We start from the raw sequence: 13953 nt of genomic DNA, 5'->3' as shown, positions 1-13953 counted from the left end.
AGAAGACTGATTTCATTTAGAAGAATACAGATGATGCTGCATCATCAGAAAGAAAATGAAAAGGGTAAAGGGAAAGAAATCCCACCCCTTATATGTTATATGTTACATAAGCTTCTGGTCAGAAGTTAAATTTTTACTTACGCATAGCTTATTTTTCCCCCTTTGCAATACAAAATAAATAATTCACAAGTTTTGTAGCTTTAGAAGACTGATTTTGTTAAAATTAACTTTTCTGGAACTTACTGCTCTATTAACCAGAAATAAGGCCAAATTACCTCATAAAAAATGAAACAGCATTTTAATGTTCCATTTTAATTGTTGGCTCTCACAGGTTTAGAAACACATAGGCATTACCAATGGAAATGCTGTCTCAGGTTAGGCAAGCTATCACATGAGAGTTTATTATATATCACAAGGAACACAGACAAAAAATGGTATGAATAAAAGTGGCTCAGAGTGTGTAAATATAAAGTTAAAACCATTAAAAAAATTCCTAAAATCCATCTGTCATGAGAATGATGACAAAAATTCAGCCTTACATATCCCAGACAGAACAATGAAGATGTGCAGGAAGCAATCTGAAAGAGGGTTCCTGACCTAAAGACCTATCTATCATGAAAGAAAAACATATGTAAAAATATGACTTCTTTATGCAGATGAATTTCAAAGAACTAAATCTATAACTAAGGATTTTTAAGATTTTACTAGAAAATGGGAACAGTCTGTTCTTTGCTCCTTATCAATCAGCAATGATCTATGAGTGCCTTAACCAAGCCCACTGGCCAACACAAGGATCTCAGCAGAATCAATGTCCTGAGAGGCTGCACTCCTGCAGGCAATGCAGATGACTGAACAAAATGCCCACAGAAACCAGGAAAGGAAGATTCCAGAAGGACTAGATCTTACAGCCATGATAAAGACAATATTGGGATCAATACACATCATGGCTGCAAATGCCACACAAAATATGAGGAAGAAATTGAAATTAGCAACGCTGCTGAAAGGGAAACAGCTTTAGGTGAGTTTCAGAGGATATATAAGAGGACTATGTTGGCCATGTTAAGTGAAATTAATGGAAAAACATCTTTCACTTTTTGTACGGTTACTTGTAACTTAAATGCTTTGAGATAGATTTCTCAGAGATTAATGGATGAAGGGCTACTCTCACTGCTTTAAGTTTCAAACTTCCCCTACTTCACGCACAAACCCCAGAAAACTTCCTAATGTACTATATTTATTATGAATATTTCGAATACAAAAAGTATCTGCATTACAATTAATGAGAACATTATTTATATCTATATGCTCACTTCTTAAATTGACTTTTAAGTGCTTACTCCATTTATATACCATGAATCAAAATTAAAATGCTGAAATTAAGCCCTTTCTTTTAGGCTTATTACACCACAAAATGATACACAAAATTGCCGAATAGCAGTGGATTGTGTATTCATACTAATATATTTCAACCAAAATATAGGAATGATTTATCTGTATTTTATTATTTAAATTAGCTGGTTAACAATGCATGTATACTAAATTTCTTTATCCATAATCCAGCATAGCATAGTTTAAGGCTAGACAAAAAACAACTGCTTGTGTTCTCCTACATCTCTGGAAATGCTACTTCTCTCTCCTAAAAACTATGTAAGGAATGTTTAATAGCTGTTCCCACGTTGGATGTATATGAGATACCTACAATTAGCAGGTCAGCTCCATCCAACCCTGATCTTACTTTCCTCACAAATGATCAGATTATGGTCCCAGTTGATATGTTCAACTGTTAAAAATTATCTGAGGCATATAATTATGAAATAGACTATCTTCCCTAAGCTCACCTCTTTTTACCATCAATATCCTCATAACTTGAATGCAACAACCACAGTGGTTGAGTGACTGCTCCAAGATCCAAAGCTCAATCACAGGACAGGTGATTTCAACACCTGGACAGACTGCCCAGAACTGCTGCTCCCTGAATCATCTGTGGCATGAGCACTCAAGTACCTCAAATATTGACATGACCTGCAAGGATTTTTCTTAGGAAAAATAGCTTATTTTTAATATAGAAGAAGATGTGGAGACATACATATAGCCTGTGGAAGACAACTATTGCTATTGTGTGTGCAGCTGCCCTAAGAGCATCAGATCCAAAAAGCCATCCAATGACCAGGACCTCTGACACAACTCCTTCCCAGTGGATTGCCTGTGATTACCTGAAGGGCCATGAGCAGTATCAGAGGGAATTGTTCTAGGCAGTCCCCACTGGCCTTGCTGGCCTGCAACTGATCTTTTGCATCACTATACAAAGTAATCTGCAAAAAATTGTGACCTGTCTGACACCAACTTCCCTTCCTCAGAAACCTCAAAATCTGCTTTCTTTCTAGGTTACCCCATCATGGCTATCTCATGTAAAATGGACTGTAAGATTTCAGAGTGGCACAGTCCGTAACAACTGCTACTTACAAATGTCTTATTACACGCTGTGCTTCAAATACAAAAGCCAAAGAACATTAAGAACACTCGAGAGTGCACTTGCATCAGAGAGTTATTCTTTCCTAAATAACAGATATACAAAAAATAAAATTTCAAAATAACCTGAACAAGAGTAAAATTGCTCTTAAAAATAGCAATTTTTCAAACCCAGACTTCTGGAGAGCTAGAATATCTTGAGTAGTGGAACTATGTGGCTAACCTGTGGGCTCTTTGGAGCAGTGGGAAGTAGTGCATTTGTAACATGAGACAAACTGCTTAAAAAGAATTGAAGCTGGTGTTGTTTTTGTTCTTTTTAATAATGAGATACACAGTAAATCTCTGATTTTTACTTACTTTCAATTATTTAGCAAATAATACTACATTTAATCATGTTTCATTTAAGGAGAATTATTAAATTACTTCTAAATTTAGTTTTTTTCCTTTAATCCTAGAAACCAGGAAATAACACCTGCAGTAGCATTTGGGTGTGTAAGTATTAAAAATAGCATAGTGATACTACCTGGATGAACTGAGGAGAAAAAAGCTTACAGAGTCTGTTTCCACTGAGACTTACAGAGTCTGTTTCATCATCTTTCAAGGCCGGTTTTGAGTGAAATGAACTATTTGAGTTTGGTAGTATTTATTATATTTATATTTACGTGTTAAAACATTATATTTACTTGTTAAAACATTCTTCTGTAGCAGCAGCATGAAATACACTGTCTACCTATATTGCTCTACCTGTTTTTACTCCTTATCACCATAATATGAGCAATACTTTAATGTACAAATCAATCATGTTCTTCTGGGGAAAAAAAACAAACCAAAACCAACCTAATCCATAGCTCTCCAATGCTTCAGCTTTAAACACCCCCTGAATCCAACCAGTATTTTATAATGACTGTTAAAAAGGGAATAGAAGAAAAGCATTTCATAAATCAAGTCTTTTACCTTTACGTCCAGGGTATACGTTAGGATAATATTCATAATAAAGATCAGGCTGGTCCAAATTTCCAAATGGTTCAAATTCCATTTCTGCATTTTGGAACAGATCCAGTTTCACCAGCAGTGCTAGTCTCACAAACCACAGCTAAAAATTGATACATATAAAAAAAGAGAAGGACAAGGTCTGTTATTAGCTTCTATCAAAAGCCACATCCAATACAATTTCAACTTTTCAACTTTTTCTGATAAAAGCTGAGTAAAGAGCTTCTCTGTTACTGAAAAGAATCAGGATTTATACTTACCTGCTCTTTTACACAGTACTTTTCATCAAATCATTAAAACAAAGCTCAGAGGACCAATGTTTAATTGTTTGTAGAGATAAACAAGATTGATTCAAGATTTTGAAGATGAAGTTTAAAAACTAGCCTGCCTCAAAACTGGAACATCTCTCTTTGAAATGAGTTAGCATGTACCAATTATGAATCTGGTATTTTAACTGCTTTTCCAACTTTATGGCATCCTTAAAATCTTTTGGTGAAAAACCATGAGCTTTAAAATCACTAGGGTTAAAAACGTGAGTTCTCATCTGGTCACATCTGAATCACTTGCAATATTTTATTAATTGGGATTAATAAATGAACACATTAACACATTTCTAACATGTAGAAGCTTACTATAAAGTTCACAATCTAGATAGTTCCATGAACTTTAGCAGAATGAGTCTTCCAAAACAGCAAAACATATTCCATTTCACTAGTGTAAAAACCTTTAAAACATAGAATCAAGATTGGATTTTCCTTAAAAAAGTAAGTTTGTTTTAAATGAAGGCCTACTTTACATAAGCACACAGAAAAAATTTCTTGCTAAAATACTTGAATAACCTCAGTTTCTATGTTACAATTAGGAAAAGGAATTTGATCCTGTTAAAAAATGCCAAAAAAATGAATATTGTTGATAAAAAAAGTGACAAGAGCATATTTAAACATACCTGTAAAGAATCTGTTGTATGGCTAGCAGGCAGTCCACTTTTTTTATAGCCTTGACCATGTGCAGTTAGAAGCCGCCCACACAAGTCAACTGCTGCCCTCCAGTTTTTACTGCTCTGGGAAGAAGAAAAGAATAAGTAGCAAAATCATCAAGTCCCTAAAATGCACAACTGCTGATTTTGCCTGCAGCAGCAACATGTACCCATCAGTAATAATGACAAGGTCAGGAGAGCTGGCTGGTGAGAAGCAGAATGTCATTTGTCAAAGCTGCATGTCTAATTAGGCAAAAAGGGAAATCAAGTATTAACATCACCAGGTCACTAAAACAAAAGAATATACAATACCATATGGAATTGTAAACTTAAAGCTATATCAAGTTTGATTATATAAATGAATATATTATAATATTCACAACTTTGTTTTCTCCTAAAAAAGGAGAAAAAACTGCCAGCCAGGCATTATCAATAATATCGAAGGCACTCTACAGTCATAAAATATTCAATGCCTATTCTCATCTCACTGACTTCAGTATCTCAGATTATAACCCCTAGTACAGTTCACTTAATGAAAATGAACTTTTAGCATTGTCCAGGATACAAAATTCCTATTAGTCAAAAACAAAGAACAAGGAAGAACACAATAACAACTGGCACACCTACAAAACACAAACATTTGAATTTCCACTGAATTACTAATTTCAAAATACTCTTTATTTTTTTTATTCATAGAACAAAGACATTCCTAGTTAGACAAATCAAACTGTAGTCTCACACTGTTAATCCGTTTTTTAACAGAAATATCCCAATAATATTTCTGCCTTGTATAGTCTGATGCAACAAACCAAAAACTTGAAACACAGATTAATGCTTCACAGGTTTTAACTGTTATACTTTTCTATTATACAGAGGAGTTTTTAAAGAGACATGTATCCAGCAGGGCATTGTAAAGTAAATATATGCTGTTCTGCTATTCCTGAAAGTAATATTTTTTCCAAATAGTTTCGTAAGACATAAAAAAATGTAACTGTAATATAAAATAATCATGTTGTCTGATGAAATGTGAAGGAATAAAATACATTTGTATTGGTGCTTGCAAAGTCCAGATACTAATCTTGAACTAGTATTTTATTATTTTCTCTCCACTGTTTTAGAAATACAGCAAACAGTCACACTGAAAATCCAGCAGTAACAACGGAAGAGTTTTCCTATTATCTGGCCTCCATGTTGCAGCCACAGGCTGCAAACAGGCCCCTGCAGAGATCACCACACACTAAGCACCTCATCTCCTCTCTGCATTGTCAGATGCCAGATGAAGTTGAGTTTCACTGGAAGTGTAAAAGTTGGCTGACAGCAAGACCATGAAACAGCATGGCACACTCTGAGCCATCTACTTTCATATGGAAGAGCGGGAATTGATAATGCATTATTATATCCTTCAACATCTACCTGTATCAACTTAGAAAAGCTGAAAGATACTGACATAGATTACCTGAAATTCATTCCTCTTCTGGAGAGACAAACTACATTGTTATTATCCTTAGAACAGGAGCAAACACAAAAACTAAAAAACTGCTAAACTAGAACTGCTCAACTTGTCCTCCCAAATGAGAGTTAGCATCAAAAAATATCATTTATGACCAACTCAGTTACTACAATCTTTTAAATTCTATTTCAGGCATGGACAAAAAATACTTTATCGAACAAGACAGGCAAGAGAAGCAAGTCTGATAATTATTGGGAAAACAGTCTTTGCTCGAAGATGAATATTTGAAATTATTTCAAAATGAGAGCTGCCTGCTGGTCATGAAGCCTAATTCTCTCTAGAAGCTTAACAGAAGACTGCTGGCAGTACAACTCTAATTTGACATTAACTGGACAAATTATTATCTTGGGCAATTTGTACCAGGCTTAAGAGTTGCCAGTCCACCAGAAATCTTGATCTGTTTCAAACATCCCTCAAAACTTTGCAGGTCACTTTTGTGCTTCCTATGGTCTACAGTCACACAGTTCTTAAAATCCAGGTTCCTTATATCTAAATTTTGTTTCTAAGTTGTAAGTAGAGACCCAAAGCAAATACAGACACTACAGCTTCAGATACAGCATAAAAAATGCTGAAGAACGTTCTCAAAGATAAAAATAATTATTCTGTGATGATCAGGATATGGTTGTCCAGCTGTAATTCTGTGAAAACACTAATTTCTCTAAGAAAAAATACCGTCAGCCAAATACTATTGCTAAATAGTTCACTAACACAGCAGCGGCCTGAAAGAAGAGAACTACTCTCCACACAATCTTAGTATCATCTTTCCACTCCCCCCAAAAGTATGGAGCTGCTGTTCTTCTGATGAAAGCCACCAGCCAGCATGATTTCTGTACTTTTTAAACACTATTAGACTAGACGTTTATCGAGTGAAAAGATTTTTTAAAAAAATCCATATACCTAACCAAAAATTAAAAATCCAAACCCTTTCAGTACCAACTGCTGTACATACATCAAAGCTAGGCCAAGCAGATCAGCCATCCAACAGACACTGCATCAGCCCTTGCAGAACTTCTCTGTTCTTCAAAAACACCCAGAAATCATGGGAGAGGTTCACATACAGACAGGGAAACTGCATAGTAAACAGATTTCAAATACAATTCTTCTGTCGAGAAAAGAGAGGCACGCAGACTGCAAATCTACAGAAAATGTGCTCAATGATGAAAAGGGAACTCCTCTGATACACAAAGACAATTTATAACATCATTCAGTCTCTCAGGAAAACCACTGAAATTTTATCCAATAAATAGTTGCTTCTTAGTACAGAAATGCAACCTCTTCCCAAAAGCACACATTTACAGTTTGTACCACTACCACCTTCTCTCAAATCAGCTATAAAAATGTAGGAAATTGCTCACTGATTTAGAAACAAAAGAACAATCCCTTCCCTTATTTTAAGGACAATTTATAACTTATTAAAGTGAATATGTATGTTATACCACTGTATCCAGGTTTTATATATTTGAAAATATATGCAAAAGCACAATATTACTCATATGCAAAAGTAACAATATATGACTTTTATAAAATAGACTCAAAGGGAGTCATTAACTCGACATTGTAACACCATTAAAGTGATTAAAATGTCCTCCTCCACTAGCTATGACATGCTTCTCCTCTGTAAATTACATTGGTAGAGCATTTACACATCAGTTAAGAAAATGTAGCTAGTAACCCTTTTTTGGTCTAGCAGCTTGAGGGTATTATTCCATATTTAGAGAAAACATTACATATTTACAGTGGCAAGACACAGCAGTCTTTTTCAAAGTACGACAACTCTGAAAGACTGCATTTTTCTCTGGCTGCAGACACCTTACAACTGAAAACATCAGAAAGGCCTCGGTAAGCAAGACTGTACTATTTGTTCAAATGAGGGTAAAAAAACAGTCTAAAATATGGAATAACAAGAACTAACAAAATTGCAGCTTACACCTTGTATTTGCTGCTGTAAAACAAAGCAACACTGTGATGAGAAGATCTTGCTTACATTTATTTGCTTTAGAGTAAATCCATAATCCTATGCCAGACTGATAAAACTTTTTAGAAATTGAAAACCCAGATTTTGTTTTCAGTTAAAAAATATAAAAACTTATCCAGTATAGATATAGAACTCTATTCACAAATTATTATAGAATTATAGTGTAGAACTGCTTCAGCAGCCCCTTATCTCTTTAAAGCCCTAAAGTTGTAAAACTAATTCACCTTCACCACCTCCGTATTGTTTTGCTACCAGTAGAGCATTTCCAATTCACTACTGCCCATCCCAGAGAAGAAACTGAAAATGTGAAAGAACAGCTGTTCAATAAACCATCTTTGGCTCACTGGCAAAAATCTCATTCAAACAATCTAACTGACCAAATTGATGCCAAACAATTTTGTTAACCAAGTTCAACAACTTGAGTTCAGTTGAAAAGCTATTTTCAGGTGAAAAACTATTCATCTTAGACATGATGCTACTGTTGGTGATCTCATCAGAAAGGGTGCACCTTTGGAAGTTCAGCTTATCAACTTCTTGATAAATTTTGTTTTCGGACAATTAGCTGTACTTGAGGAAGCTTTTGCAGACTGCATTATGATCCTCCCCAAAGGACATCAGTCTCCAACTTTCTTTGCTGCAAGCACTAACTGCATCTTACCCACAGAAGTGCTTTTATTTAAATGTTTTTTACTGGACTTTTTACAGGAATGTGAGAAGGTACTACTGGGGAATGCACACTGGAAACAGTCCAATATAAGGTATTCCTCTGTAGCCCTGGTTAAAAGAGGTGGTATCTTCATTTGTAGATGTAACCTAGGAGGTGGCACTGTCAATATGTAAGGACCACTTCACTGAACAGGGACCAGATGATTAACAATATCAGAACAATAGAAAAGGTAAAACACAAGGCAAGTAGTGTCATTTACAATGTAATGTGCTGAGTTCTGAGCAATGATAACAAAAAGATGTTAGCTTCAATTGGGAGAGAGTCTGAGAAGAGCTCCAAAGAGGATTATGAAGGCATCCAGGACAGGATGATTAGAAATGATTAGAGAAGGGTTATTTTTTCCTTTAAAAAGAAAATCTGAGAAGTGGAAGTGCCATGGCTGTCTGCTCATACAAAGTAGCAGGGAAGAAGAAGCAAATATTAAGGAAAAAAAAATTACTTAAAAAGCAACATAAGACCAAAACACTTAAATGATTGTAAACAACTTTAGCTTTGATTAGAAGAAAGATTTTGAAGGAGGACTGATTGGAATGCCTTTGATTAACAATCAAAGGAATGAACTGCTGAAATAGCCTTTGAAAGTAGAAGCAGTATATTTGTATTTATTAAAACAGCCAAATAAGCTAACAGAATTAATCATATGGTAGAATAGAAAAGCTTCAGAATTGCAGCTGAAGACCTGTGGTTTGAAAATTTGGTATACTGCTGAGCATATTTTTCCATCCACACAGCATTAAAAAAATAGCTAGATACTAATGAAGCAGTTTCCTCTGAAGTAGACAGGCTTAGAATACTGTTTTTATTTTTTCTTTTTCTTTTTTTTTTTTGACCCCATAACACAATGGAGTTTGCCCAAGATCATCTGAGAATTTTATCCTAACAAATTTCTTCATAACAGGACCAAACATTCAGTTCTGGTTTCAGCTGTCACTGGTGTCTTCCTAGAGCATGTGATAATTGTTGGGACTTTTAGATGGAAACTCATCTAAATTTAGCTTGTGATCAGAGACTGTACTATTAGGTCTCTATTGACTGAGTTCAGACAACAACTCACATGTAAACACCTAAATAACAGATATCAGTCTGAAGTTGAAATTTATCCTAATTGTAAGCATTTCTCTTCTGCACTGCAAATGCATTCAAAATAGACTCTTCTAAGTTGCTGCAAGGGATTGAACTGAGTGACAAAAAATCTCATGTTCATGTGTAGTACAGAAGGATACCAAATTAACAGCTAAGGAAGAATCTTAACTGTATGGAAACTGCACAGCAATATTCCAAATATTCACTAGTTTTTAACTAGATCTTAAGATAAATATTGCCTGTAAGTTGTCCTTTGCATTGAAAGATTTATTTGCTGAACATATTTGGTCACAAATTCTCTCATAAACAAAGTGACTAGTAACAGAGTAGTTATTATATGTCATTCTGGACTATTATGCATGTAAAAAGCATCATCTTTTTAGTTAATATCATCTAGCATAGGATTTTAATGTTTTAAAGTCTGAAATCCCTTTAACTTTAAAGACTCCAGTCAATCAGAAATAAATTTTCCACATTTAGACTTTAAGAAGAAATGCAATGTTTGCAAGGGAACAAAAAAAGACTAACCAATTCTCACCATAAAAAGAAACAAGTTCTACAAATGAAACTGAGAAAGTTATTTTGCATGGTCAAAACCAACTAACAGCTAATGACTGAAAGCCTTGAAAATCGAAGAACATTTTAACTTCTACCAAATGGTTTCTATTTTATAAAAAACCCCACCATTCTAAATAAGGCAAGGTTTTCTTTAAAACAATAAAACTGCAAGTAAGGTAAGTAACCATAAATACCATAAGTAACAAAATATCCTACAGCTGCAGACTGCCTCCTAGCTTCCCTGCCTCGGGCCTAAAAGCTTTAACACAACTCTGATGCTTTAGAGCAGGCTCAAAGCAAAAACAGTATCAGCAGCACCAGCATTGTAATTTAAGGTACAAGATGGTCTGCACCATAGAAGAGCATCTTGCACAGACACCACTACCAGGCTAAATAGAAAGGTATTTCCCACACATCAAAAATTCTCTTCTGGAAGATGCAAAGTAAGTGTGAAAAAAAAAAGCTTTTTCCTACTTTAGACACTGATGGGTACAAGACTTTTGCATAAGTTTTTTTCGCCTCTCAAGTCAAGCAAAACATTGAGATAAACAGAAAAACATGTGTCTAGGGTGGAGATCACAATCTGTCTTTTCATGTTTAGTTTCTAAAATTTCCTCTGAATTCCTTTACCAGTGCTTGTCAAGACCTCCTAGACTATTCCTAACATGACAAAAAAGTAATCTCTTATGGAGCTTTACATGTAAAGTCACACTATTAAATTAAAGGATGTTAAATACCAAATACATCCTGTCCTGATAATTCCTCATTACTTTTTCTCAGTAATTTTTCAACCATTTTTTCAAAAATAAAGTAAATCCAAAACATCTTGTTATGTCATCAGATTAAAGAAGGCTCAGTCATGTATGTAATAGTAATGAATTCTGCACAGGAACACAATGGTTAAAGGAACAAGGCAAGGCTTACAAGGCTGCTAGACACAACTATTTTCAGAACAGAAATACTTACATTAATGAAAGGATTAAGATAAGCTTTCCTCTGGAAGTAATTTGCTTTAGTTTTCTGCACTGAAGTAAAAAATCAGGCAGCTGAAATTATCATACCAGTTTGGCTTGCCATTTACAACTTTTATGTCTTTTTGTAAAACACACAGGTGAAAACGTAAGTATATACACATGTAAACAAAAACATTATTAAAATCTGTTTTGCAACCATTTGTATTACATAGAAACTCACAATCACTTCAAATAATTTTTTGTAACTTATGCACATAAAAAAATGTTTACTATGTGATTTAAACCCAAATAATTAAACCCCAGTGTCATTCCCATTAAAGACTATTGTGGTTTGGCTAGTACTATTGAAGGGTCAGGAATAGACTAACACAGTTTTTTCCCCCAGTTTCTCCTCAGTCAGTAGCTTCCAATTATCTTGAGAGAAGCACAATATTAAATATATATTATATGATGATTGTTACTTACAATTAGCTGTTTTAAGCCTACAAATGACTGCTCTACTGAGTTGGCATTTAAAACTTGTCTCTTCACTGCAGCCTGCTCCCCCAAGAAGCGAAGCATTAGGTCTTTCACTGCATCTCCCTTGGTGTTCATGGAACAGAAAAAGAAAACAGATAGCAAGACTATTTAAAACATTATTTCAGCAAAATAAAATGTAGAATTAAAACTGAGCAAAAGAGTTCTTTCCTCTAGAGAAATACAAATTTTCCAGTACATGTGTAATAAATATGTGTATATACAGCATTGGAATGAAAACTTCTACATGTACTTCACATAATTTGCTATATTTTTTCTTCCATGCATAGGTTTCAGTTAGCATTGACATATTCAGATTTATTTCCTTTTTATACTATTGTCATTCACAGATCTTACAAACTATTCCTCAAAGATCTTCTAAAAACCAGAAAGTTTCACAGGTTTTTGTAATGTACGTTAACAGTGAAAGGTGCAATCTCTTGATCGAAAATAAACATGCACACAGTAAGTCAGCCTTAAATATCCACAGAAAATAAACTTTGAGAGATCATAAGCCAAAGTAAAAAGCAACCCTTCAACAAGTGTTATTATAAATTTCAAAAGAACTAGCTGCAGGCATCAGTCAGAGAAACTGGGCTATCTGAGCTCAATAGCTGTTTGCCTAAAAAGAGAGTGAACCGCACATAATAACAGCAGAGCTCAGCAATGACAAACACAATTGACATTAAGTGTTTCAACTTTCTCCATGGACAGTGCTGGAAAATATATTTGTGTTTTCTGTCTAGCTTCTTAAGGAATGAGAACTACTGTTTCACTACATGGAAATTTTTTACCTCTAATGATGTCACTTACCCTATGAATAAACAACAGATCTGCCTGACAGAAGAGTCCAAAGAATTAAGAAAAGACAGCATGTGCAAAATTACATAAACACAGAGGATTCTTTAAATCCCCCCAACAGTACTTTGGATCCAACAGTCCTTTGGTTAGGAAACAGTAAAACTGAATGTAATGAAACAAAGGACAATGACAGAAGACAGCAACTCATGGAAAAAAGGCATAATGGAAAGAGATTAAAAAGCAGCACTCAGATTTGTTCTGATGCTTGGAGAACACTGCTACAGATAACCTTTACCATCTTTACCACAACCCAAGATAAGTTTAAAACACAACATTTTTTAAATGATTGTCAAGAAGTAGCATGCAGCTGAAATAAAAGTCATTCAGTGTTTTTCTTGGTGTGATTTATTGACATAAGACTTGTCTTACAATATACTTCCTAAGCAAGCAGGGCAAAAAATAAAGTCCCAAGCTTGTCAATACATATAATGTGAAATTTCAGTCCTTCCCTGAAGCACACGTAGAGTTCACTCACTGCAAATGCATTTTTCAACCAACTTACCTGTCCACTGCATGTAGCTTGGCTTAACATCTTGCATTAACATTCAGCATTAGCAAACTATTCATAGCAAAGCTCTAATGACCCTTGTTGGAAGCTACTTTAACATTGAAAATATACCTCCTACAATGTTCCAGTTGACAGTTCAAGCACTCTACAATTACAGTTACAGTTAAATACACAATTTGCAATACTATGGAACAATGATACCAAACCAGGGGATGTCAAATTAGTCAAGGCATGCACTCGGGCCACTGAAAAGCAGTAACTGAAAGTGAGGAAAGTTTTCTAAACATAAAGCACTTCAGAATTTTTTCCTGTGGACATGCCTATGAAACTCTTATAAATTATAGACAATGAAAAAAGCATTAGGATTTCCTTTAATTCCATTGATGATTTTACATCACGTCTTTTGTAGAAATACATTGCATGGACATTGTCAAACATCTTCCCTTCAATTATGTACTAAATGGTAGATCTGCATATTTGCACGTGCCCAGATTTAGAGACTGATCAGCAGAAACAAGCCTTTAATCCCTGACTGCGCTGAGGAAGGTGAAAGAGAACTATTGTAAAAAAGGAAGCTTGCAAAAAGGAGCCCATCATCCTTGGAGACTGCAGAAGGGATCACTCCATCTGTCTGACTAGCTGTCAGGAGAGAAAGAGTACACACTGGAATAACTCATCAAGGTCTAAGGGATATTTTGGGTACAACTGGAGGAGGAATAGCTTCTGGTTACAATGTTTTCTTTCACGCTAATTATTTGGCTCTGTGATAACAAACTAATGTTTTAAGATAAAGCAAACCCAAGAAG

General features: G+C 34.8%; 1 protein-coding gene across 2 annotated transcripts in view; it reads right to left on the bottom strand.

Moving 5' to 3' along the window:
* Positions 1-13953, bottom strand: part of TRAPPC12 (trafficking protein particle complex subunit 12) — a 49832-nt gene that overhangs the window by 32757 nt on the left and 3122 nt on the right. For both annotated transcript variants that reach the window (XM_063150792.1, XM_063150791.1), the window contains exons 3-5: positions 11728-11844; positions 4406-4519; positions 3424-3562 (exon numbers count right to left, since the gene is read on the bottom strand). In XM_063150792.1, the coding sequence (XP_063006862.1) occupies positions 3424-3562; positions 4406-4519; positions 11728-11844 (370 nt within the window). The remainder of the gene's footprint in view (positions 1-3423; positions 3563-4405; positions 4520-11727; positions 11845-13953) is intronic.

Source organism: Melospiza melodia, chromosome 3 (assembly GCF_035770615.1).
Source record: "Melospiza melodia melodia isolate bMelMel2 chromosome 3, bMelMel2.pri, whole genome shotgun sequence".
In the NCBI taxonomy this organism is placed as follows: Eukaryota; Metazoa; Chordata; class Aves; order Passeriformes; family Passerellidae; genus Melospiza; species Melospiza melodia.
Note: the sequence above shows the minus strand (reverse complement) of the source record. Positions and strands in the feature narration are given on the sequence as shown.